General features: G+C 35.9%; 2 protein-coding genes across 2 annotated transcripts; one reads left to right on the plus strand and one right to left on the minus strand.

The window, feature by feature from the left end:
• Positions 1 to 623: 623 nt before the first annotated feature.
• SPCS1 (signal peptidase complex subunit 1) lies at positions 624 to 5,954 on the minus strand. Its single transcript, XM_070933694.1, has 4 exons — positions 5,646 to 5,954; positions 1,629 to 1,688; positions 1,151 to 1,237; positions 624 to 798 (listed from the first exon to the last, which is right to left on the minus strand). Exons 1-4 carry the CDS (start codon positions 5,952 to 5,954, stop codon positions 676 to 678), a joined length of 579 nt encoding a protein of 192 aa, XP_070789795.1. The 3' UTR covers positions 624 to 675.
• Positions 5,955 to 6,437: 483 nt separating this feature from the next.
• On the plus strand, positions 6,438 to 22,605 carry GLT8D1 (glycosyltransferase 8 domain containing 1). The gene is made up of 10 exons (XM_070937038.1): positions 6,438 to 6,490; positions 8,901 to 8,953; positions 9,041 to 9,139; positions 9,743 to 9,959; positions 10,947 to 11,064; positions 11,372 to 11,456; positions 12,991 to 13,103; positions 14,545 to 14,711; positions 17,744 to 17,856; positions 21,591 to 22,605. Exons 2-10 carry the CDS (start codon positions 8,938 to 8,940, stop codon positions 21,779 to 21,781), a joined length of 1,119 nt encoding a protein of 372 aa, XP_070793139.1. The 5' UTR covers positions 6,438 to 6,490; positions 8,901 to 8,937; the 3' UTR covers positions 21,782 to 22,605.
• Positions 22,606 to 23,453: the final 848 nt, after the last annotated feature.

Here is a 23,453-nt window from a genome sequence, read left to right on the forward strand (position 1 = left end):
CTGGAATGATTTATGTACATTTATTCTTACTGATCACAACTGATAATTACTACGTATGTTCATGAGCCTCTAATCTGGAACTCTAGATAATCCATATTGCATCTCTTAAAGTGAACTATAATCCATTAAAATCTTATCCCATAATAAGTGCTAATCATTAAAAGTGCTAGAATATTTTCATTTTTGCTGGAATTCACATGACTTTTGAAAATGCCTTGAATACATACATAGTATTTAAAATATTATTTAAGTGTAGATTCAGAATTAGTCATGATTCTGCATAATGTCTAATAGACTGGTTTAAAGAGATTGGCCTATTTTATTGTTGACTACAGTTAAGATTGTTAAATACTTGAGATTTCTATGATTAGTGGTAGACTTTTAATTACTGCAGAAATTTCCATGGCTTATTTAATCCTTTTAGGATGTACTAGAAAATGATCGCTGAGGTAAACTATAGTAAGCCAAACAATTCCCCTATTAAATGCAGATATTCCAATATTTAAATTACTTAATAAATCACCAAGTGTACCATACCCTAGATGGATGGAGTTAAATACAAAGGAAGAATTTGTTCTCCGACTGTGCAGAAACACCCAAACCAAGTAAAAAAAGAAGAGAAATCAATTTTAAAGCAAATTTAATGACAGAAAATCATACAGAAGATGTAGTTTTTCAATTTTTAGGATGCCTCTTTACTTTTCTGTCTGCAGGTTTCTTATCATCTATTGCAGATTCCTGAACAGGGAGCCATTTCAGAGGATTGCGACGGTAAATGGGCCATGGAGGCAGTGTGAGCTATAATAAAAAAAAAATTAGGACAACTTAAGACTCCTATTAAATGCTTTATTTTTGGTTAGGAAAACTAAGATTAGGAGGAAAGGAAACTAATCTGGTGAGCAGTATTTCCATATTGCTACGTAGATGCTTCAAATGAAGATCAGGATAAAAGCCAATTGCAAAAACAACAAAAAGCTGGAATATCAAGACAACAGAATAACATATTATACAATGTTGATAATTTATTGACCAAAGAAAAAATAATCATTTAGAGTGTGTGCCAGTATTACAGATACAGTTTACTACAGTTATTGCAAAACTTGATATTTTGAATATATTATGTATATTTGCTATAAAGTTATATTCTTACCAGGCACGATATAGCAAATCCAGCCATTACTATGTAAACTGTCCAGCCAAACTGTTCAGTAATATATCCATAAATAAAGCCAACCACCTATAAGATAAAAATTAGATATAACAAAGGATATTCAAGTCTATTTCTCAAAGCCAATAAACAATTTAAAGCGTATACAACAACTAAGGAAGTTACTGGATATTCATAAGAAAGTATCAATTCTTATAGTCTCTATAGTTCAGGGCACAATGCTGAAAAAAGTATAGATTTTAATCCAGGATGTTCTTACTGCAATGACTGCTATTTTGAAAAAGGACTGAGATCCAGAAAATATATTTGCTCCAATAATTGGAAGGGATTTTGCTTATTTTCTAATATATTACATAAAATATTCTCAAAAATCTCATGTTTTTTATCTCTTATGAACGTATTTTCAGGAAAGAGGTGATGAATTTATAGTGATGTTGTTCTGTGTTTTTATTATACTTACAGCAGAGAAAAGAATTATTCCTTGAAAAATCTGCTCTGCTAGTTTTTGACCTTTGTAGTCCTGTGGAAAAAGAAAAATCAATAGCACCAATATTTTCCCACTCCCTAAGAATTATAGCTTACACTAAGATTTCTGATAATGTAATAGGAGTAAGCTGAGAATGCATTTAAAAATAAATCTGAGGAAGAATTCTTAATAGATATTTCTACTTAATATGAAAGAACAGTTGAATATACTTATTTCCATTATGCTGTCAGAGTACAGTTCATTTCTAATTTCTGTTGCCTGCTAAATGTATAAATTAACTATATTTACCCAGCACTGCTAAAAGGTTTATAGTCAACTTACATTGTTTGTAACATATTTAGACAAAGCTAGCTATTGTAACCTCTAAGTGGTGATGTCAGCTCACTTCTTGAAAGTTTAGTATGCTTGTCTAACAAGGATCAGAGGATGGAAAAAAAAAATCTTTTACTTCTCTACAAAGAATTTTGTAAAATTCTTCAGATACTTTGTTCTGGCTAGGTTTACACATTCTATTATTAAATCTAAAATTTAATGTGAATATGTAAACTTAAATCATTGTGGCTTAAGTAATTCATAGTCACAATAAATCATAATTTGGTTCAGAGTGTGATCTTAGTTAATTGAAGTTAGCAGAACTGAAGGGAATGGATTAGTTGATTTTGATCCACTCATTTATACTAATTTGTTCAATTGTATATCTTGCACATGTGACTAGATAGCTCACATAGTTAAAACTAAACAAAAATCCAAATACAAATAGTAAAACAATAATTAATTAAAATAGCATTACAAATTAAAACTATTAAAATTTACAAAATAATCTGCAGGAGATTGGCATTCATTTTATGAAAACACAATTACAAATAGTAAAACAATAATTAATTAAAATAGCATTACAAATTAAAACTATTAAAATTTACAAAATAATCTGCAGGAGATTGGCATTCATTTTATGAACAACATAACCACTGTATAGGTTGTAGGCTGTCACAGGACATGCCCCAAACATGGCAGCAGAGCTGTGTCTTCAGGGCTTTCTAGAAAGTTAATAGGGTTCGGGCCAGTCAAACCTTGGGGTGGGGGAATAATGTTCCAAAGGGTGGGCTATGTGGCAGAAAAGGATTGTCTACTGGTTTTTGTCAGATGTAACTCCTTGGCAAATGGGAGCTATAACACGCCCTTCCTGACAGACTGATGGGGCAGAAAGATATAACCTAGAAGAGGTGGTCCTTCCAATAACTACCCCCTGCCATCGGGCTTTATGTCATTAGCATCACCTTGAATTGAACCCAAAAGCAAACTGTTAACCATTGCAGCTTGGGGAGAAGTGGTTTAACATGCTGATCAAGGAACATCAATAATTGCTTACACCATGGCATTTTGCACCCAGTTGCAGCTTCCGTGTGATCATTAAATAGAAATAAATTAATAAATAAATAAATTAAGGGCAACCCATTTTAGAGTGCATTATAGTAATCCAGGGCCAGGGTGACAGAGCAGAGCCTCAAGAAAGCCAGGAAAAGGTGCAAATAGCATATAATCCAAAATTATAGGCAAAGGCCCTCCTAGCGACAACTGCCACCTGTTCAATAAGTCTAGAATCCCAGATTGAGCATAGGCTGTGTCTGAAGCAGTGCCTCCCCATCCAGCACCAAAGATCTTGAAAGTCCCCAAACTGAAGCCACTCAATCTTGCAAGGGTTAAATCCTGCTGTTCCCCAACCTCATTGAATTGGGTCAGGATTTCAACAGCATCATTTAACTTGCCAAGAACAGAAATGTATTTCTGGGTATATCGGTATTGATGATACTCTTCCTCCTAGGAATGGATAACCTCACCCAGCAGTTTCATGTAGACATTAAATAGGAATAGAGAAAGCTTTGAACTCTGCAGGACCCCACAAAGTAGGGACCAAGGGCAGGACCTCTTCCAATCAATACCAACTAAAACTGTGGAGAAAGGAAGAAAACCAGCACAATATCCACTCCCAACCCCTGCAGCCGGCTCAGAAAGAGACTACAGTTAATGGTATTGAAGGTGCTGAGAGGTCAAGTAGAGCAAGGATGGATGTACAGCCCCATCCCACTCCCCCTGGAGGTCATCTAAATGCATAATTTTGTTTCAGCATCATATCCAGGCCTGAAACAACTGAAAGGGGTTAAAATAACCACTTTATCCAAGATCCTTTGAAGCTGCTGATCAACTGCTCAACAACCTTGCTTAAAAAGGGAAGGTTGGATACGGTATGAAAATTGTCTAGTTAGGTTGGCAACAATGGCTTCTTGAGGTGGGGAAAAACAATGACTCTCTAAAGCAGGAATGTTGAACTGACGGTCCACGGGCTGGATGCGTTATGCACAGGCCATGCCCTACCCGTTCCGTGAAGGGGAAAAAAATCACATGATGGCAATGTGACGCCACGAGTTTGACAGAGCTTTAAAGGATGGAAGAACAAGTCCCCCCCCTCTCTAGGAAGAATTAACCACCTCTAGAACCCAGCCATATAGATTATTATACTAAACGGGAGGATAAAAACTGGAAAGAGGAGGAAGAATAATGCATAAAGGAAAGAAGGAAATAAATGTAAACAAGCACAAGCATAATTCTGTATGGAAGGACTGCAATCTGTCCAACTTTGTTAACTAAATGATATTCGTGTGTTCAGACACTTTTAAATATTTCATGTATCACATTTTGGATGGTGAATAATAACAATGATGCCACCTAGTGAGACCTAGTAGGCATGCCTTCTTGGTGTTGGCCCTTGCCCAACCCAGTTTGACTGAACCCTGCAGGGCATTAGAAAGGCTATTGGGCATTAGAAAGACCTGGCTCTTGGATCGAGATGAAAAATATATTGTTCTGTACCCATTGGGAAGATATATTTTAGCCTGATCATCAGTTCATATTTTTGGTTTTAGTGATGTTACTTTTATACTGTGTATTTAATGATTTTGTAAGCCATTTAACTGTCTAATCGCTAAGAGTTGAAAATGATTTGATAATCATGTACCATGTTGAATTATGTTTGGATTTGAGTGGCCATATAAATGCTCCAAATAAATAATCAAACAAAACAATCAAGTGAACAAGTCTAGTCAATTTCAAAAACAAGAAGGAATCAACAAGTCTAGTCTGCCTAATTTATGGAAACCTCAAAAAAGAATAGGATGTTTAAGGCTCTATCAATAAATCCAATTGACCTGGCACTCTCACATCAAAGGGATTAATTAATCTAAATTTATTAGCTTTGCCAAATGTTCCTTTAAATAGTAGAGATTGTTAGGGAGAAAATATGTTCAGCAGTATATATATATATATATCAATATTCTGTCAGTAGTATGTAATATCTCCTTATTTACCTAGGTCTTTATTTAATTTATTTGCTCCCTTTGGGGCTGCTCTAGGCAGCTTTAGTAAATTAAATTTAATCAATGTAATATTTTTAATTTAGTGTTCTCAATATTTTCCAAAGCCGATGATGTTTGGTTTTTATCTTTTTGAAATAGAATTCTGTGTTAAATGCGTTTAACAGATTTTAGCATGATACTGATTGTTAATTCTGTTTTACCTAAGCCATCCACCAAATACCTTATGAGACAACTGATAAAATCCTACCGAAACAAAAGGCTTATTTTCGAGAATACAATTTAGGTATTGAATTTTACACAACTCGAGACAATAATTCAAAGGCGGGGAGGAAAACAGAGGACGCAGAACAACTGAGTCTTTTTGTTTTGTATTCCGAACCGAACACCTTTCCGCCTAATAGGCACCTATCAGTCATCGGACCCTCGGGCGCCTCTATTTAGGGACACGTCTCCTTATCAGCCCAGACAGCCAGGCAGTTCCTATCTGGTGCCTGGATGCTTTACCGCTTCCTGCCCGACCTCAAAGTCGGGCGGGCGGCACAGTTCTGTTCTCCGCTAGCCGGGGGACGGAGGGGGAGAGGGCGCGACGGAGGCAAGTCCCGGGACGCCCCCGCCTTACCATCTGCGTCGGGATGGATCGGAAGAAGTTGAGCATGGTGCCCAGCGGAGCAGCGGCGTCTAGATCTCTGCAGCCGTCAACGATTTCCGAGAGGAAGGGGGGCAGCGGGGGCTCCTCGGCTCTGCAGGGAGGAAGCTGGCTCTCCGGCGGCTGCAAAGAGTCGCCCTGAGAGTTGCCGTTAGAGGCGGGAGAGCCGAGCGATGAACAGTCAACGGGCGCTTCCGGCTTCTTGATCAAGACGGCTTTCTGCCGTAAGGCGGGCGCTCTCGAGCATACCGGATTCGACGTCTTCTTGCCCCGCCTCATCATTTTTGAATTTCCGGCTCGGCTAGGGCGGGGCGTGGGGGCTGTTCCCCTCCTGGACTCATTCCAGAAAAATGCCAACTCCGCCGGCGGATGCTGCCGTCTGTCGGTCGACTGGCAGTAGCGCTTTGACGTCACAGGGCTCGCGGCCAACGGTGGAGTCTTAGTTCGTCACCACGACAACAAGCGCAGGAGGCGTTTTCCACCTTTTTTGGTGAGAGGTCTTAGTGAAGGTGGCGTCTAGCGTGTTGCCGCTCTCGTTGTTTTTTTTTTCCTTTTTCTACCACACAAACACAAAAAAAGGTGTAGTTATGGAGACGTATTTGGCATTAAGGCTTTGGTGAACGCGCTTCTTTACGTATCGCTTTTTTTAAAAAAAAATAAAATGAAATAAAAATCAGGCACGATGATAGGCACCTTTTATTTTCCCAGCTGCTGATTACAATACTTGGTGTTGAGTTGGCAATTCGCGCGTGGCCGCCAGACTCTGCAAAGGGAAGAGAAGAGAGGACTGGAAGGATCTCTGGATTCTGGGCCAGCAAGTAAGACTCGTAGGAATACACCGGCCTGTTTACCATACCGTGGGGATTGAACTGTTAGAATGATGTGAAATGAATAATAAGCTTCATGCTGTATGCTATGCAGATATGATACATTTCCCTTTTTAATATGCGGTGGATCTAGTCGGGTGGCCAGCATCTGTGAGCAAGGGGAATGGAAGGCGAGCGAGTGATGGGGTTTCCTTTTGAAAAGTAGCAGTAGTTTCGTTTTAACGGATGGGTTGTGACCTCAGCTGTCACTTGCAGTAATAATGATCTTGGCGTTTTGGAACAGGATTGGAAAGAAAAATAAAACATTGAAGAGATAACATGTTAAACGTTTGCAGAACGTCAGTTATGTAGCTGCAGAAGAGCTCTTCATGCTCCCCATATTTGTCCTTAACAGCTAACAGTAATGGTTGAATGGTGATTCTACAGCTTGATTCTTGAGCAAATTTTATATGACAATGAATTGTCTTAAAATGTGAACTTTGAAGAGGCCATTTAAGCTCCCTCCCCCAAGTCAGTACAGGTATCCATATTGAAGCATCTCTTACAGATGCTGTCAAGTCCCTGACTAAATACTATATTAGCTGTTCTGTAACATGCAGCAATCTTGATTAAGAAGTGATTTAGTGAATGCCCAAGTTTGCAGATGATACCAAACTTTTCAGGGTATTAAAAATGAAAAATGTTGAGCTCCCAATGGATTTCTGTAGAGAGAATACACGTTGAATGAAGCTCAGCTAAAATAAAGTGAGATATATTCATTATACTTTCCTCCAACTTCATACATATTCTACACTGAAGAGATCTGAGCTGTCTGTAATCAAGATTTTTTTTTAAAGGATTATAGCAGATAGTGAAGATGCTGTTTCCATGTGCAGTAGCTGTTAAAAAATACTAGATAAATTCCATTTTAGGGGTTCAGCATGAAAAATACTACTCTGTACTCAGTACTCTTGACAGTACTGGTATGTCTGTACCTGAATATTTTGTACAATTGTGGTAATCGCACTAAAAAGATCCTAGAGCTTACAGAAATACAGAAAAGTGATTCAAAATTATTAGAAAACACCTCACTAGAACATTTGGGACTCAATAGATTAGAAAAAAAGTGATTTAAGAGGCTCATGACGGGTCTTGGTGTGATCCAGTAAGCACTTTATGTTCTTAAGGCATTCTTTGAAATATTTCAAAACTAATGTATCCCTTATCTTCTTATCTTAGTGCTAAATATTCCCATTTCTTTTACGTAGAATATAATTTTAGTTCCCTGAATTCTTAATATTGCAGTTTTTATAGCATTGACTTCTTGTAAAGCATAATGGTTACAAGGGGATTACAAATTATGACCCACAAGATAAATGAAGTATATTAACTGATATACAGTTACTACATTTTTATTCCAAATGCTGTTGATGTTCACCTTAAATCCCCACAATTTATGATCTAGCAAAATGCTATAATTTCATTTAAATGTAGCTGTTATTGTACAGTATAGGATTACAGATTGATTATGATGAGAAGCTATGTCACAGGAATCTTTATTAATATTTTTATTAGCCTCAAATTCCTCATTTATTGAATGGGAAAGGCTAACAAGTGTAAGTCAGTTGAATGTAAACAGTTCACATGTGCAAAATGCAGCTTGTAGCATGTGCCTATAAAAGCCAATGCAGTGGCAACAGTGAAGATGTTTCTCATTATCAATGCAAAATGTTTTGTGATGAACAAACTGAAGTCAGCCCTCCCTAATTTGGCTGCAACCTAGACAAAATTGTTTTCTACTTATCTTTAGATAGGAAACATTATTTAATTACATTGAGAATGAAGGCCTAAAATAGTAAATATAAGCTCTGTTTCCTAGTTCTGTCTTTTTATATACTTGTTGAATTTAGGAGGAACTCTTATACTTGTTTCATTCTTGAATTACTAAGTATGGTAAATGTCTGTTTTACATAAAAAATACCTCTGGTTAATGAATAGGATAGGGATAGGAGAGTAAAGAGTGGAGAGTGGAGTGGAGTGGAGTGGAGTGGAGCAGAGTAGAGTAGTGTAGAGTAGAATTTTATTGTCACTTTAAATGTACACTAATTATACATTAAAATGAAATTTTGTTGTATTCGGCTCTCAAAAGTTAACCATTATGCATATACCCACATACATACAGATGACACAGAGAAACACCACAGTCATATTACATATGATTACATAATTACATTTTAAAATGTTTTTTCTAGGCAAATGTTGGAAATCTGAGTTCCAACATTTGATGAATTCCTGAATATTGGAATTTTTGTTCCTCGTTATGTACATTATTACTACTTACATGTGAATATTACACCTTCTCACTTATTGGATCTCTTTGCATGTTTGTGGAGACTTTCTTAGTTATGTTCCTTTTTTGTAGATGTGTCAAGAGATTTTGTTTTTCATCCACAAAGAAAATGTCATTAAGAAAAGGTACTTTTTCTTCTAAATAATTATTTTTTAAAAGTTTACACACTCAGATGCTGTTATTCTAACAATGGCTTTCTTTTTTCATTGCAGTAAACATAACCATCCTCGTATTTGTTGTTGTTATATTTCTGTTAGTGCTACATCACAACTTTCTAGGTCTCAGTGATCTCTTAAAAAAAGAATTATCAGGTATTCCTCCATTTCTCTATTTTAATGCTGCTTCAGTAAAGCAAAAAATGTTTGATAGAAAATAAATACCCTTTTATATGTTCTTATAAGGAAAGGTTTTTTTACTTATAAACATATTGGATGGTGGTACTGTTTAATTTTGATTCCGTACTTTTAACAATTATTGCCACACATTTCCAATTCCTTGTAATTGTCTACTTTTACTGTTATTTAGCATTTCTCACTAGAAGTTGTTAAAAATGAAACAGTCAATGTGTAGCATGGCTATTTTCATGGTATCTGACCTGAAATACAGTCAGAGTTGCATCTTTTGTGTCAGTTATTTAATATAACGTAAAATATAGATTCTATATTGGACCTGATTTCAATCTTATTGTTTGGAAATAATTGTTGCCTTATAAGAGGTTATCTTTAAGGGATAAACATTGGTTTCAGCATCACAGTAGCTAGGGTTGTTTAACCAAGTTTTTTTAGCCGTGACTTATTCAATAAACCATATTTGAGTTTGCATATTGTGCCATTAACTTTGGTTTACATAAAACAAAATCTGAAGTCACCCAACATGCTGAATGAAAATGTAATGCTTTACATAATTATCTGTAGATTCAAATCCACTAGGATTTCAGCCAATAGATTTTATACCTGAAGCTCCTCAAAGATTGATAGTAAAAGAAAATGACAAGGAAATTCCTGTGGTCCTTACGGCATCCGAAGAAAGGCTTGGTGGTGTAATTGCAGCTGTGAACAGTATTCAGCAAAACACCAAATCCAATGTTGCATTCCATATTGTCACTTTGAACGACACTGTGGACCATCTGAGGTAAAACCATATTTGTGAAATTTTATTTCCCCTTATTTAATAGAGGATGATTTTTACATGCAGTAGTGCATTGGAAAAAGATATATTTAATAACAAAGAGGCAGTTATTTATTCTATGCCCTTTAATTATTTGACCAAGGTGACTTTTAAAGCATCCACATCTTTTTTCAGCTTCCTGGCTGTTGAAAAGAAAAGTGGCTGTTTTAGCGAGTACTAAGAGGTGCTACACTTGCTACTTCTGGGTCATTTTTGTAGTTTGTGCAGCCCTCATCTGTTTCCTTGCTCCCTCCCTCCCTCCCTCCCTTCCTGTCAGTCTGCTTCATGCAATTTTCTTCATAATATTTTCAGAAGGGATTTGCTTTTCCTTGTTTGAAGGACTGAGAAATGAACCCAAAACCATCAAGCTGACTTTGTGCCTAAGGTGTAACTAAAATGCATAGTCTATCATTTTTTGGCATGGTGCCTTAACCATTACATCTTATTGGGTCTCTATTATGTAATACTAAATTTCAGATTGTCCTACACTGTCCTATTCGTGGTTGTTAGAAGATACACCATGATGAGAAAATTCAAAGAATTATTCTTGTAAGATATCACTCCAGCTATTTCAGTAATAGTTCATATTTAGAACTATTTAGAAGAGCCTTCTCTGTGGGGGCACCCGCCCTCTGGAATGAGCTGCCCCCAGGGATACGACTAATCCCGGATCTCCGGACCTTCCGCCGGGCCCTGAAGACGTTTTTATTTCAGCAAGCCGGGTTGGGTTGAAAAATTTTTAATTGGTGAATTTTATGGGTAACGGGGTTTTAAATTGGAGAAGCCTAAGATAATTTAATTCTGTTTTAATGTATTTTAATATTTGTATTGTGTGTTTTTAATTTTGGCTGTTCACCGCCCCGAGTCCTTCGGGAGAGGGGGCGGTATAAAAATTTAATAAATAAATAAATAAATAAAAAAAATATTTCTATTTCTTTTTTAATTGTGTAGGTCATGGCTTAGTAAAATCAGTTTAAAAAATGTTCAATACCGAATTTTGAATTTTGATTCTGGCATGCTGGCTGGAAAAGTACAAATAGACTCAAAGATGCCAAATTCCATAAAACCGGTAAGAACTACTGATTTATTTTACTACAAATATAATGTTTTCAACATTACTGATACCAATTTATGTTTGAATATATGCTTAGTTATTACACTTTTGAGAAAGTTGCCTTTTAATATTATAATCCTTAATTCTCTTTTGCATATTTGATTTAGTTGGATAGTTTTGGTAATTTACACCTTATTCACCAAAGTTACCCAATTACTTCTACTTAATCTTGTATTATATGAAAGTGTATCAAAGATCTGATTGCAAGTATCTAATGTTTGCCATGTCATAATTGTTTTTATCACTTTTTGATTCTTTCTAGCTGACCTTTGCAAGATTCTATCTACCTAATTGGGTCCCAAATGCAGAAAAGGCCATTTATTTGGATGATGATGTGATTGTACAAGGTATGGGATTTAGCTTTTTAAATATGCTTAACAACATATACATTTGCCTTTCAATACATCAACTTTCCCCATATCTAGTGCCAATGAGATGTTTTGGGATCTCAGCTCCCAGTAATCATAGCAATTTTCATCCCAATCCCGCCTCCTACTTTTTGTAGTGTATTTCTCTGGCATACTACTAAAAGACCAAAAGTAGCTTTTTAAAAAAATGATGTGTTCTCCTACTTTAGATTAATTAATCATGTCTTATAAACCAAAAACTTTATAATAAACTCTGTTCCAAGACCTCCCAACTGTTTGTGCCAATGGTCATATTTGTTTGAAGAATATGCTGTGTGCTTTTAGGCAGTCACAAAACGTCTGTTATGGTAGCAGTGACCATCACATTTCACAGTGTACCAGTTGAGATTACCTGTTGTCATCCCTGAGACCATAGCAATCTCATGATCAATCACCAAGCTATTTGTTTGTTTTTAATGCAGATGAGGGCATTTACAAACAAACATAGACTGTAGCTGCACTTCATTTTTACCTTCTGAAAATATGGAGCCTTTGTAAAATAACAGAGAGCATTTTTCCCAATACAGTTAAGTGAAAAATGGGGGAGGGAGAAAATTAACACTAGAGAAAGTAGAGAGAATGCTAAAATAGTTACTTTTGCCTTTATTGATTGAAACTTTTAATCTGGCATTTTTAATTTTTTAATGTTGCTTTTATCTGGATTTATGTTTTTATGCTTGTCAGCTATCTAGAATGATTTGATTAAAATGGCCAGTCATGGGTGGAGGCATATACTTGTATCTGAACATAAACTTTGATTAAGGTAATAATTTACTTCTAGCTGAAATATTGTCTATGGAGATTCTCAATCATCCAGGTTTTGGTTGTCCCAAAGGTTGTCTCAGAACTGAAGAAACTTCTTGTATGAGAAGCAAAATGTTTTCAAAGAAAAAAACCGAGAAAGTGCAGTTGCCTTTTGAAAAAAGCACCTTTGGGACAGCTGAAATATTTGTTCAGAATAGCCTAATGATCTCATTTCTATCAGGTACAAATATGAATTGAAAATAAAATAAACAATATTTTGAAATGATTGGATGCATGATTATGGCCTCCATCTAAATAATAGTATCAGTCTATATGCTGTATTTGGTTTCAGTGGTCACTGATCTCAACAAGGGACTCTGAGTGATGTACATTATCACAACCATTGTCCTTGGTTGCTGAATTAAGTTACAAAGGGTATTTTTTACCAGCATAAATCGATACTGTATTAGAAAATTGCCTGAGAGATACCCTTCATTTTAAAACTTGTTTATTTTGTGGTGCATAAGCTTTTGTTCAAGTGGGAAAGCTCTTTGGATAGACAGATCAGAGTTTTAAATCTTACATGGCATTTATTGGAATAGCATTCACTATTAGTATGTATATACTAAATATTGGAAAAGACTGTTGAGACGTTTATGTTAAAATGACAAAATGCAGGTTCTCATTTGCTTGCAATAACAGCTTCTCATTGCGTATTATGCATTTTCAGATGATATCCTTGAACTTTACAACACTCCATTGCAACCAGGCCATGCAGCGGCATTCTCAGATGACTGTGACTCTACCGCAAATAAGTTTTCTGTCCGTGGGGCAGGAAATCAGGTGAAAGCAGCTCTGAAATATTTAATTTGTATTATATTGCAATTGTTTTTAACTGTTTTATGATTGTTCACTGCCCAGAGTTGCTTGCTTGGGATAGGTGGCTATAAAAATGTGCATAAATAAGAATGAAAGATCCTAGATGTTAGAAGATACTTGTAATTATCTGGTTCCATTCTTGACTTGAAACTTTTACAAAAGTTTTAGTACCATATCCAGTTTTAGGAAAGCATTTTTTGAAGTTACAAAATGTAAGTAGTAATGTCTTGCTGGTATGTTTCATGACTGGATCTTTTATCAATGAGAAAGAACATAAATAATTTCTTTGTTAGTTTAAAGCATTTTTCAGATACATGCTTATTTATGTAGGGGGTCTTTAATTCTCTTTAGGGTATTAAGAAATTGCTTTCCATGGAGTAAAAAGGAAAGTGAAAGAAGGAAACATGTAATTTTCTTTTTTTGTGTTGACTCCTGGTAACTGTCTAGACTAGTCTGCAGTTTATTTGACAATATTTTTGAAAGTGGTTTGCCATTGCCCATTTCCTAGGGAAAAGTTCCTGGTCTAAAGTTACTCAGCTGACTTCATGTCTAAGACAGAACTAGAACTTACAATTCCTGTTTCTAGCCCGATACCTTAACCACTACAGGTAGTCCTTTTTAGTGACAAGTGGGACTTAGCAACTTGATAGTTAAGAAAAGCAGTTGCTAAGTGAAACCAGAGGTGTTTATCTTATTTCATCTTTCCTTTACTTTACCGATCTGTGAAGGTCATAAATGTGAGAGTTGGTTGTAAAGTTACTTTTTCATCATTGTCATAACTCCAAACTTGCTAAACAAAGACTAACTATACATCAGACTGTATACACTGTAGGAAGATACTTTTAAATTGGCAGTGAGACAGAATAGAAATTATAGCCAGAACAGAATTTCCCCTATACCCAGCCTCCCACCTATTTGCTTTTTAATTCTTTCAGGCTTACAAATATTCAGCAAGTTAGACCTGGTTAGTACTTGTGAGACTTCAGGAAATCCAAGGCCTAGATAGGTCAAACATTTCAATTTGGAAAAAGACAATGACAGGCCACTTCCACACTCAGAAAGGAACATGGAAAATGAAACTAATTATCCAAAATCAAGTCTGATTCAATGAATTTTTTTTTTTAAAAAAATGGGATGGCTGAAAAGGAAATCCTATTGTATAAAGGTCATTTTGCATGATGTTCCGGGTAAATTTAGTAATTCCTGCTTTCATAGTAACTATTGATGGTGCCTGCCAATATATATATATATATATATTTAAAATAATCTAACGTGATTATAGAGACAACTCTGTCCAATTTTCTGGTTTTCCACACAGAGAGGAAGCATGTGTAAGTGAGAAGACTTTGGAATGGAAGTTAGGAATAAAACTCTTATCTGAGGTCCAATTTCTATTTATTTTCAGTATAATTACATGGGATTTCTTGATTATAAAAAAGAACTGGTTCGGAAGCTGTCCATCAAAGCAAGCACCTGTTCTTTTAATCCTGGTGTATTTGTTGCAAATCTAACGGAATGGAAAATACAAAATGTTACTAAGCAATTAGAGAAATGGATGACACTTAATGTTGTGTGAGTATGTGCAGTTTTTTTTTTAATTTGATAGTTGAAGAATGGGACTAATTGTATGTGAGGATGGGAAGCAGAGAGATAAAAATACCCTGTATTGTCTGTCTTCCCTATCAAGTCTTCCTGAACCTGTTGTCTATTAGGCATTCGAAAATTCTGCAAGAAGCAGTCTAAAATATTTAAAAGACCATTAGTCTAAGAAAAACAAATCTAGAAAGTGCTAAAATCATTATTGTATGGGAAGTTTACCCTTACAGGGATCTCTTATTTAAAACCGATTGTCTTGTTGTGTTCTGTTATCACTCACTTTCTTTATTGTGTTTTTTTAGTTCATTGTCAAGAATGTGGTTATTTATCATATGGCATATCATAACATGGATTAGCAATATATAACATTTCACCTAGATTAGTAAAACACAATAGAATATAAATGTTAAAAAGATCTGTGTTCAAATACCAATGTCTAGGCCATCTAACCATTGAAATGCAACATTGTTTATATTGAAAAAATCAGATACCGCACTGTATATACAATTGCAAGAAAAAGTATGTGAATCCCTTGGGATTCCGTGGATTGGTCATAAAATGTGCTCTGAACTTCATCTAAGTCACAACAATAGAAAAACACAGTCTGCTTAAAATAATACTACACAAACATTAGATGTTGCCATGGTTTAATTGAACATAACATGTAAACATTCACAGTGCAGGGAGAAAAAAGTATGTGAGCCCCTAGCCTAATGACTTCTCCAAGAGCTAATTGGAACCAGGAGTGAGCCAACCTTGACTCCAATCAGTGTGATGATATTGGATGTGTTGCTGACAGCTGTCCTGCCCTTTAAAAACACACACCTGCTTTGGGTTTACTGGTTTCAAGAAGCGCTGTCTGATGTGAACCATGCCTCGCAGAAAAGAGCTCTCAGAAGACCTACGATCAAGAATTGTTGACTTGCATGAAGCTGGAAAGGGTTACAAAAGTATCTCCAAAAGCCTTGATGTTCATGTGTCCATGGTAAGACAGACTGTCTACAAATGGAGAAAGTTTAGCACTGTTGCTACTCTCCCTAGGCATGGTCGTCCTGTAAAAATGACTGCAAGAGCACAGTGTAGAATGCTTCATGAGGTAAAGAAGAATCCTAGAGTGTCAGCTAAAGACCTACAGAAATCTCTGGCACATGCTAACATTTTTGTTGACACATCTACAATAAGGAAAACATTAAACAAGAATGGAGTACATGGGAGGACACCACGGAGGAAGCCATTGCTGTCCCAAAAAAATATTGCAGCATGTTTGAAGTTTGCAAAAGAGCACCTGGATGTTCCACAGCACTACTGGCAAAATATATTGTGGACAGATGAAACCAAAATTGAGGAGTTTGGAAGAACACACAACACTATGTGTGGAGAAAAAAAGGCACAGCACACCAACATCAAAACCTCATCCCCACTGTAAAACATGGCGGAGGGAGCATCATGGTTTGGGGCTGCTTTGCTGCCTCAGGGCCTGGACGGATTGTTGTCATTGATGGGAAAATGAATTCCAGAGTTTATCAAGACATTTTGCAGGAAAACGTACGACCATCTGTCCGCCAACTGAAGCTCCGCAGAGGATGGGTGATGCAACAGGACAATGACCCAAAGCATACAAGTAATTCAACAAAAAAATGGCTTCAACAGCACAGAATACGTCTTCTGGAGCAGCCCAGTCAGAGTCCTGACCTCAACCCGATTGAAATGCTGTGGCATGACCTTAAGAGAGTGATTCACATCAGACTTCCCTAGAATATTGCTACACTGAAACAGTTTTGTGAAGAGTGGTCCAAAATTACTCCAGATCGTTGTGCAGGTGTGATCTGCAACTACAGGAAACGTTTGGTTGAGGTTATTGCTGCCAAAAGAAGGTCAACCAGTTATTAAGTCCAAAGGTTCACATACTTTTTCCTCCCTGCACTGTGAATGTTTACATGTTATGTTCAATTAAACCATGGCAACATCTAATGTTTGTGTAGTATTATTTTAAGCAGACTGTGTTTTTCTATTGTTGTGACTTAGATGAAGTTCAGAGCACATTTTATGACCAATTCATGCAAAACTCCACGTAATCCCAAGGGGTTCACATACTTTTTCTTGCAACTGTATGCCCTTAGTTTACAGCTGGTCACAATGTGATCTACAGTTTGACATGGGAGCCAAGTCACACTGAGATGATACTATGTCCCATTTATAGAGTCTTGGCAGATACCATGTGAGGTGCGAATCCTATTCAGGTTGTCCATTGCTGACATGGTAGTTCAAAGCCTAGCACCTGTTTTGTGGGGCCATTTATATGTCTTCCTTTGTCTGGGCATTCAACAACCTTTTTGGCTTCCCATTGGAAATTGAGGTTAAAGTTGTTGGGCAGATGTTGTGCAAGTGCCAGTGGGGGTTTCCTGGATTTGAATCTTCCGGCTGATAAATGAGGAATGTCGGCACCGGTAGGAGTGAATAGTTCATATTTTTTTCTGTATTCTCTCACTGGTGCATCTTGCCTTCATAAAACCGGCAGTGCTATATAGCTCAGGAAGCAATCAAGTCAGAGTGGTTTTAATACATACACTTATAATCCTCATGGTGTCAGTTAATCCTTTTACTAGTATGGCAGCTGTTAAGAATACTGGGACACAGTATTCTGCTGCAGAGTAGACCAACCTTAGGACCTGAGGGTGGCAGCTGAAGCTCCCCATTTAGTTCCACATAATTTTTTTGGAGTATGTTGTTCCTAGTATTGATTTTTGCCACTAGGTGTATCTTATAGAAGAGACTCCAATCCAATGTTACTCTAAGGTACAATGTGAATTATTCATTGTGAATAGTAAGTTTGCCATTAAATATTTTTAAAAAAACATGCAAAAACAAACATGTAAATAATACATTAAAAACAAAATTGTAATCCATTCAAATTATATTATATACGAAAATTTGGTTTTATAAATGAAAGTATAATAAATATGCTTTTGGTTTAGCTGGTAATATGCATTTTCTTAATTACTGATTAGAGAAGAGATATATAGCAGGACTCTTGCTGGAAGTATCACTACACCTCCTCTGCTAATTGTTTTTTACAAACGACATTCAAAAATTAACCCTATGTGGAATGTTCGCCATCTAGGTAAGTAGAAGAAACCAATTTCACATTAATATTGTGCCTTTATCAAATTGGAACTAAATTGACTAATCAAACAGGTTGAGATTATAACAGTTTTTCCCCTCCTCCAGTACTAATTTTAGTGATTTTGGACAGAATATTGATGAAATGGGAACATGCAATTTTCTTTCCTTTGCCGTTGCCATTTCTCATGCATGCTCAGTCTCTTAAATGAAGTGTTTTTTAATGGTTTCTGTGGACTTAGATGGAACAGGCGAAGCCCCCACTGTATGAGTTGAAATTCACTAGTAAGATGTTTTTAATCCCCTGCAATAAAGTGATTGGTTTTCCTCTGGGAGAATATCATTCAAATTATTGTCTACTTAAAATCGACCTTTTTAAAAAAATTATTTTTATTGAACATATTTCATCATTTTATATCACATTTACAATCTTTATAGCGCTTCAGCATCAATAATACTTATATACATAACAATTACATTCCTTTTTCTTCCTTTAACATTGCCTTTAAGTTTTAATGTACCTCTTAAATTACCTTTATATTACTTCTATTTTCTAACCGTTTGTACCATGTGTCCCAGACCAAATAGTATTGTTTCCCCCCTTTCTTTTAATTCCAATGTTAGCGTGTCCATCTCCACACAGTTTAACACACTTTTTATCACCATTCCTTTGGAGGACGTGCTTTCCTGTTTCCAGTTTTGCGTATACACAATCCTAGCCGCAGTTATGTGCAGTATAATATATTGAATTTTCTTACTATAATTTCCTCTTATTATCCCTAGTAGAAATAATTTGTGTTTTAACTCAATTCGTTGACTCGTGATTTCCTCTAATCATTTTCTTATTTTAGTAAGTACTTATCCAGTACTTCTTGGCGTCTGGACACGACAACCACATATGAAAATATATACCTTGGTTATGTTTACATTTCCAGCATTCCGCAGATCTATTTGGAAACATTTTCACCAATTTAGCTGGGGGTAAATGCCAACGATAAAACATTTTATACAAATTTTCTTTATAGGCTGCCGACATTGTTAATTTAGTTTTCCCCTCATAATTTTCCCCAATATTCTAATTCAATATTATAACCGAAGTTCTTTGCCCAGGCTATCATGGTTTCTTTGACCATTTCTTCTCCCATTTTAAATGTCAGGAAATATATGCTTTTGTTATTATTTTTTTCTCCATCCCCTGTATTATTTTATCAAGCTCTTGTTGTTCCTTGTAAAAGCCATATTTTTCTAGATCCTTTTTATATCTTGCCCGAGTCTGCAGATACGGCCACCAATCTATATCTATTCCTTGTTGTTTTAACTCTCAGGTTTGTTTTTAACTTCCCTTGGGCATCTAATAGTTTTTTGTACCATAAAATTTTATCTAGATCTAGTACATTTGGATATATCATTGCCTCCATAGTTGAGAACCAACCTGGTATTTTAGTATGATTTTTCTTTATTTGCCCCCAAACATGTAGAAGAGCTTCTCTCACTTGGTGTCTCTAAAAATAGGTGTAGTAAGTATCAATAAGGTTTTTAGTTATCTTTGTCTTATCCTTATTTAAAGTCCTGCCACTTTGCCAAATTCTTATATTTCTCGTATTAAATTAATTCCTGTTTCTAAGGGCTCCTCTATTTTATTTATTTATTTTATTTTATTTTATTTTATTTCCAATTTATATACCGCCCTTCTCCCTGAGGACTCAGGGCGGTGTACAGCCAAAATAAGAACATAAAATACAAATATTAAAAAACAGTTAAAAATATATAGAAATTTGGCCCAGAAATTAAGAAATCACAAACCAATAAAAACAATTTAAAAAATTCCTTCTTAAGCCAGCCCGGCTTGCTGGAAAAAATGGGTTTTAAGGGCACGACGGAAGGCACTGAGGTCATGGATTCTCCTTATCTCTGGGGGCAACTGATTCCAGAGGGTAGGAGCCCCCACAGAGAAGGCCCTCCCCCTGGGGGTCACCAGCCTACATTGTTTGGCTGATGGCACCCTGAGGAGGCCCTCTCTGTGGGAGTGCACGGGTCGATGGGAGGTCATCGGTAGCAGCAGGCGGTCTCGCAGATAGCTAGGCCCTATGCCATGGAGCGCTTTAAAGGTGATGACCAACATTTAGTATAAAGAATACTAAATCATCCGCAGATGATTTTATATTCTTTTTTTATTTTTATTCCTTTTATTCCTTGTTCTTGTCTAATATGTGCTAATAATACCTCTAACAAGAGAATAAAAAGTAAAGGTGACAGCAGACATCCCAGTCTTACACCTTTGGCTATACTAAATTTCCCTGTTTCCCCGTTTAGTATTACATTTGCCATTTGTACAGAGTATATTGCAGTTATCATCCCCACAAACTTTCCCCTAAAAGTCATGGTTTTTTAATTGCTGAATAAAAAACTGCCAATTTAACTTGTCAAACGCTTTTTGCGCGTCTAAAAATATCAATGCTGCTTGTTTCTCGGGGTGGGCTTCGTAGAATTCCAGGGCGTTCATTACCATTCTCGTATTATTTTTGAGTTGCCTTTTTGGTAGGAACCCTTTTTAGTCTGGGTGGATAATTTCATTTAATAGTTTTTTACCTCTTTCTGCAATTATGGTAGCAAATATTTTATAGTCTGCATTTAAAAGCGAAATAGGCCTGTAGTTTTTAATATGGTGGTCTGTGCCCTCCTTTAATATTAATGTAATATATGTCTCGGACCATGATTTCAGTAATTTGGCTTCTGCCAGTGCTTCATTATAAAATTCCAACATTAGCATCTCAGGTGGTTCTTGTATAGTTTTGTATAATTCCGCAGGGAGTTCATCAGGTCCCGGTGTTTTATTATTTTTTTGTTTTCTAACTGCCTCTTCTATTTCCATGAAGGTTATTTTATCATTCAACATTTTCCTTTTATCTTCCGATATTGTGGTTAGGCCCTTCTCCCTTAAGTACTGTTTTATACTCTCTTCTGATATATCTTCTTGACTGTAGAGGCCCTCAAAAACTTTTTGTGTAATATTTTTTTCTCTTCCATCCGATAGATTCCCGTTCTCATCTAATAATTGTTGTATTAGTTTTTTCTCTCTTTTTTAAAAAAAGCCCTAGTTTATTTGTGTTTTCCAAAAAATTTTGTTTCGCTATTTTAAGATTTTGTGCCCTTATGTCATGAAATTTATTTATAATCCCCTGAAAGTTGAGATGGAAAGGACAGAAAAAAAGGAGATGGACATTGTATCAAAAGATTTTGAAAGAAAAAGATTATGTTGAAATGATAGGAAAAGAACTGGAATTATTCCTCAAAGAAAATAAGAAAGAACAAACGACGTTGCAAAATTTGTGGGACACCACTAAAGTTCAAGGATTAACGATAGTGTATGTAGCTCAAAGAAACAAGGAAAAGAGGAAACAACAAACTTTGCTTCAGAAAGAACTTAAATACTACAAAAAAAACCTCAGAATGACATAATCAAAGGAGAAAGGGCTTTAGTTAAACAGAAAATTGACCTTTTTAAACAGTGTACTTGAAACTTATGCGGTATTTCAATATGCATTTAGTGATTAGGACTCTAAAATAAACTGTTGAATTTTGAGGGTAGTGAGCAGTGACAAAGAAACAAAGTATTTCTGATGAAATTTTCAATGTCTGAACCTATCAAATGGTTAATTCCACCTGTGGTTGAAAACTGCAGAAACTTCTGCCTCATAATTTCTTGTTATATTTCTTGTCTTATTCCATTTAAAGGTTCAAGTGCCGGCAACAGATATTCGCCACAGTTTGTGAAAGCTGCCAAATTACTCCACTGGAATGGACATTTCAAACCCTGGGGGCGAACAGCATCCTTTGCAGATGTTTGGGAAAAATGGTACATTCCTGATCCTAGTGGCAAATTTAACCTGATTCGCAGGCACAGTGAGATTTACACAGCACATTAATAAAGACTTAACACCTATGTGCTTTTCTCAGGAAACCTGTAAGATCAGAGTGAAATCGGTAATGGTATGTCTGTTTAATGTACACTATATTTGAGAAAGACTTGAAATTGTATGCCTGAAGCAGCAGCTCTGTGCCTTCAAGTGCAAGATGAAGAATAGCTTATCGACTACAGGTAGTCCTCAATTTATGACAATTGGGACCAGAATTTCCACTGTAGGTTGTTGTGGTCTAGTCAGACGCGAATTTTATCAAAATGTTCATGATGGTCATGAAGCAAATCACATGCTCCAGTTCTTTAGTGGGCAATTTTTTGCTGGAATTTTGCAAAAGAGGTCACATATCACAATGCAATTGTAGGATGTTGCAACTGGTTATTTGAGACAGTTGCTAAGCACCTACACAGCAATCATGCGACCATCACAGGATGGTGCAACGGTTGTATGTATAGGTCATAAGTCACTTTTTCCAAGGCCAGCATAATTTCGAACTGTCTTAAACAACTGTTAAATTGAGGACTACTTGTACTCAGCTAGACCAGATGAATTCTTCAGACATAAATTTTTATAAATGATACATTACAAAATGAACTTCACCGAGGAATTTGACATTTACTGTCCTAGGTATCTGCAATATTACCTTGCATAGCTATTTTTAAAGAAGAAAAATCTCTTAGCAGTAACCCATGAACATAAGTTTTGTCAGAACTTTTTCTCTTTAGTATTTAGTTAATTGTTTACACTTATTTAAGTCTTGTAGATTTAATCTGTTTGTCATTTAGTAAATGATGGAAGAAACTGCCCAACAACACTAAAGCAACCTCTTCAAATTCATGGAGAATTTATGGAGAAATCTTGATTTGTTTGTATGCAAGTTCAGATTTACATTTGATAACTGTAATAAAAAGTAATGTCTTAAAATATATTACTTCTTCCAGTAAATGGACTCAGTTTCGTAAGCATCTATTTGGGAGATGCACATTAAAAGAATTAGAAATTTGAGAGAAAAGTTCACAAATTAAAAGAAAAGGTAAATTTTGATGTTACGAAGAAAAGTAACAGAGGTGTAGAAGCCAGTTCCTCCTCCAAAAGTTGCTGCTAAACTACCATGCAACAGGAGAAACTTATTGATTACAGAAATATTATGTGTCACATAGAAGAATGTGACCTCTGGTGGGCCATCCAATAGTTAAGTATGATTCTTATTCAAAAAAGACAACCACTTTTGTCTTTCTAATTATCAGGAATTAGGTAAACCTTGTAAATCTACTCATTATGTCTATATTCATCTGAGAAGAAATGGTGGCTGAAAACAGAAACAATTGGAAGTAAACAGTGGATGGGAAAGGGCTTTGGCTGTACTGCATTACAGGTTATATTCTTTCCTCTGTATATACATCCAAAGAGAAATTAGATAAAGATATAAAATTATATCATTTAAAAAAAAAAACTGGATTTCATGTAAGAGTGCATATTCTATATGGCTGCACTACTTACATATTGAGCAGGAAGACGTCACAAATATATGTGCACTTTTGGTTATATTTTCTAATTACACATATTAGGTTCCTCAGGAACCTGCATTATGTATTCCTGTATACAACATAATTATGCCTTATTAAGATGGAACTGAGGCTACAGAATTATGAAAAATGCATAATTCAGGAAAGAAGCA

Source organism: Pituophis catenifer, unplaced genomic scaffold, assembly GCF_029215685.1.
Source record: "Pituophis catenifer annectens isolate HBS135680 unplaced genomic scaffold, rPitCat1.0.hap2 SCAF_2, whole genome shotgun sequence".
In the NCBI taxonomy this organism is placed as follows: Eukaryota; Metazoa; Chordata; class Lepidosauria; order Squamata; family Colubridae; genus Pituophis; species Pituophis catenifer.

What these genes read in the sequence shown, in the direction of transcription:
- GLT8D1 (XM_070937038.1), top strand. An exon ending in TGCCAAATTCCATAAAACCG is followed by an intron (nt 11,065 to 11,371) that starts GTAAGAACTACT and finishes GATTCTTTCTAG; the next exon opens with CTGACCTTTGCAAGATTCTA. An exon ending in TGGATGACACTTAATGTTGT is followed by an intron (nt 14,712 to 17,743) that starts GTGAGTATGTGC and finishes ATTACTGATTAG; the next exon opens with AGAAGAGATATATAGCAGGA.
- SPCS1 (XM_070933694.1), bottom strand. Translation starts at nt 5,954, where the DNA reads ATGATGAGGCGGGGCAAGAAGACGTCGAATCCGGTATGCTCGAGAGCG. An exon ending in GATCCATCCCGACGCAGATG is followed by an intron (nt 1,689 to 5,645) that starts GTAAGGCGGGGG and finishes CTTTTTCCACAG; the next exon opens with GACTACAAAGGTCAAAAACT. An exon ending in GAATAATTCTTTTCTCTGCT is followed by an intron (nt 1,238 to 1,628) that starts GTAAGTATAATA and finishes TTTATCTTATAG; the next exon opens with GTGGTTGGCTTTATTTATGG.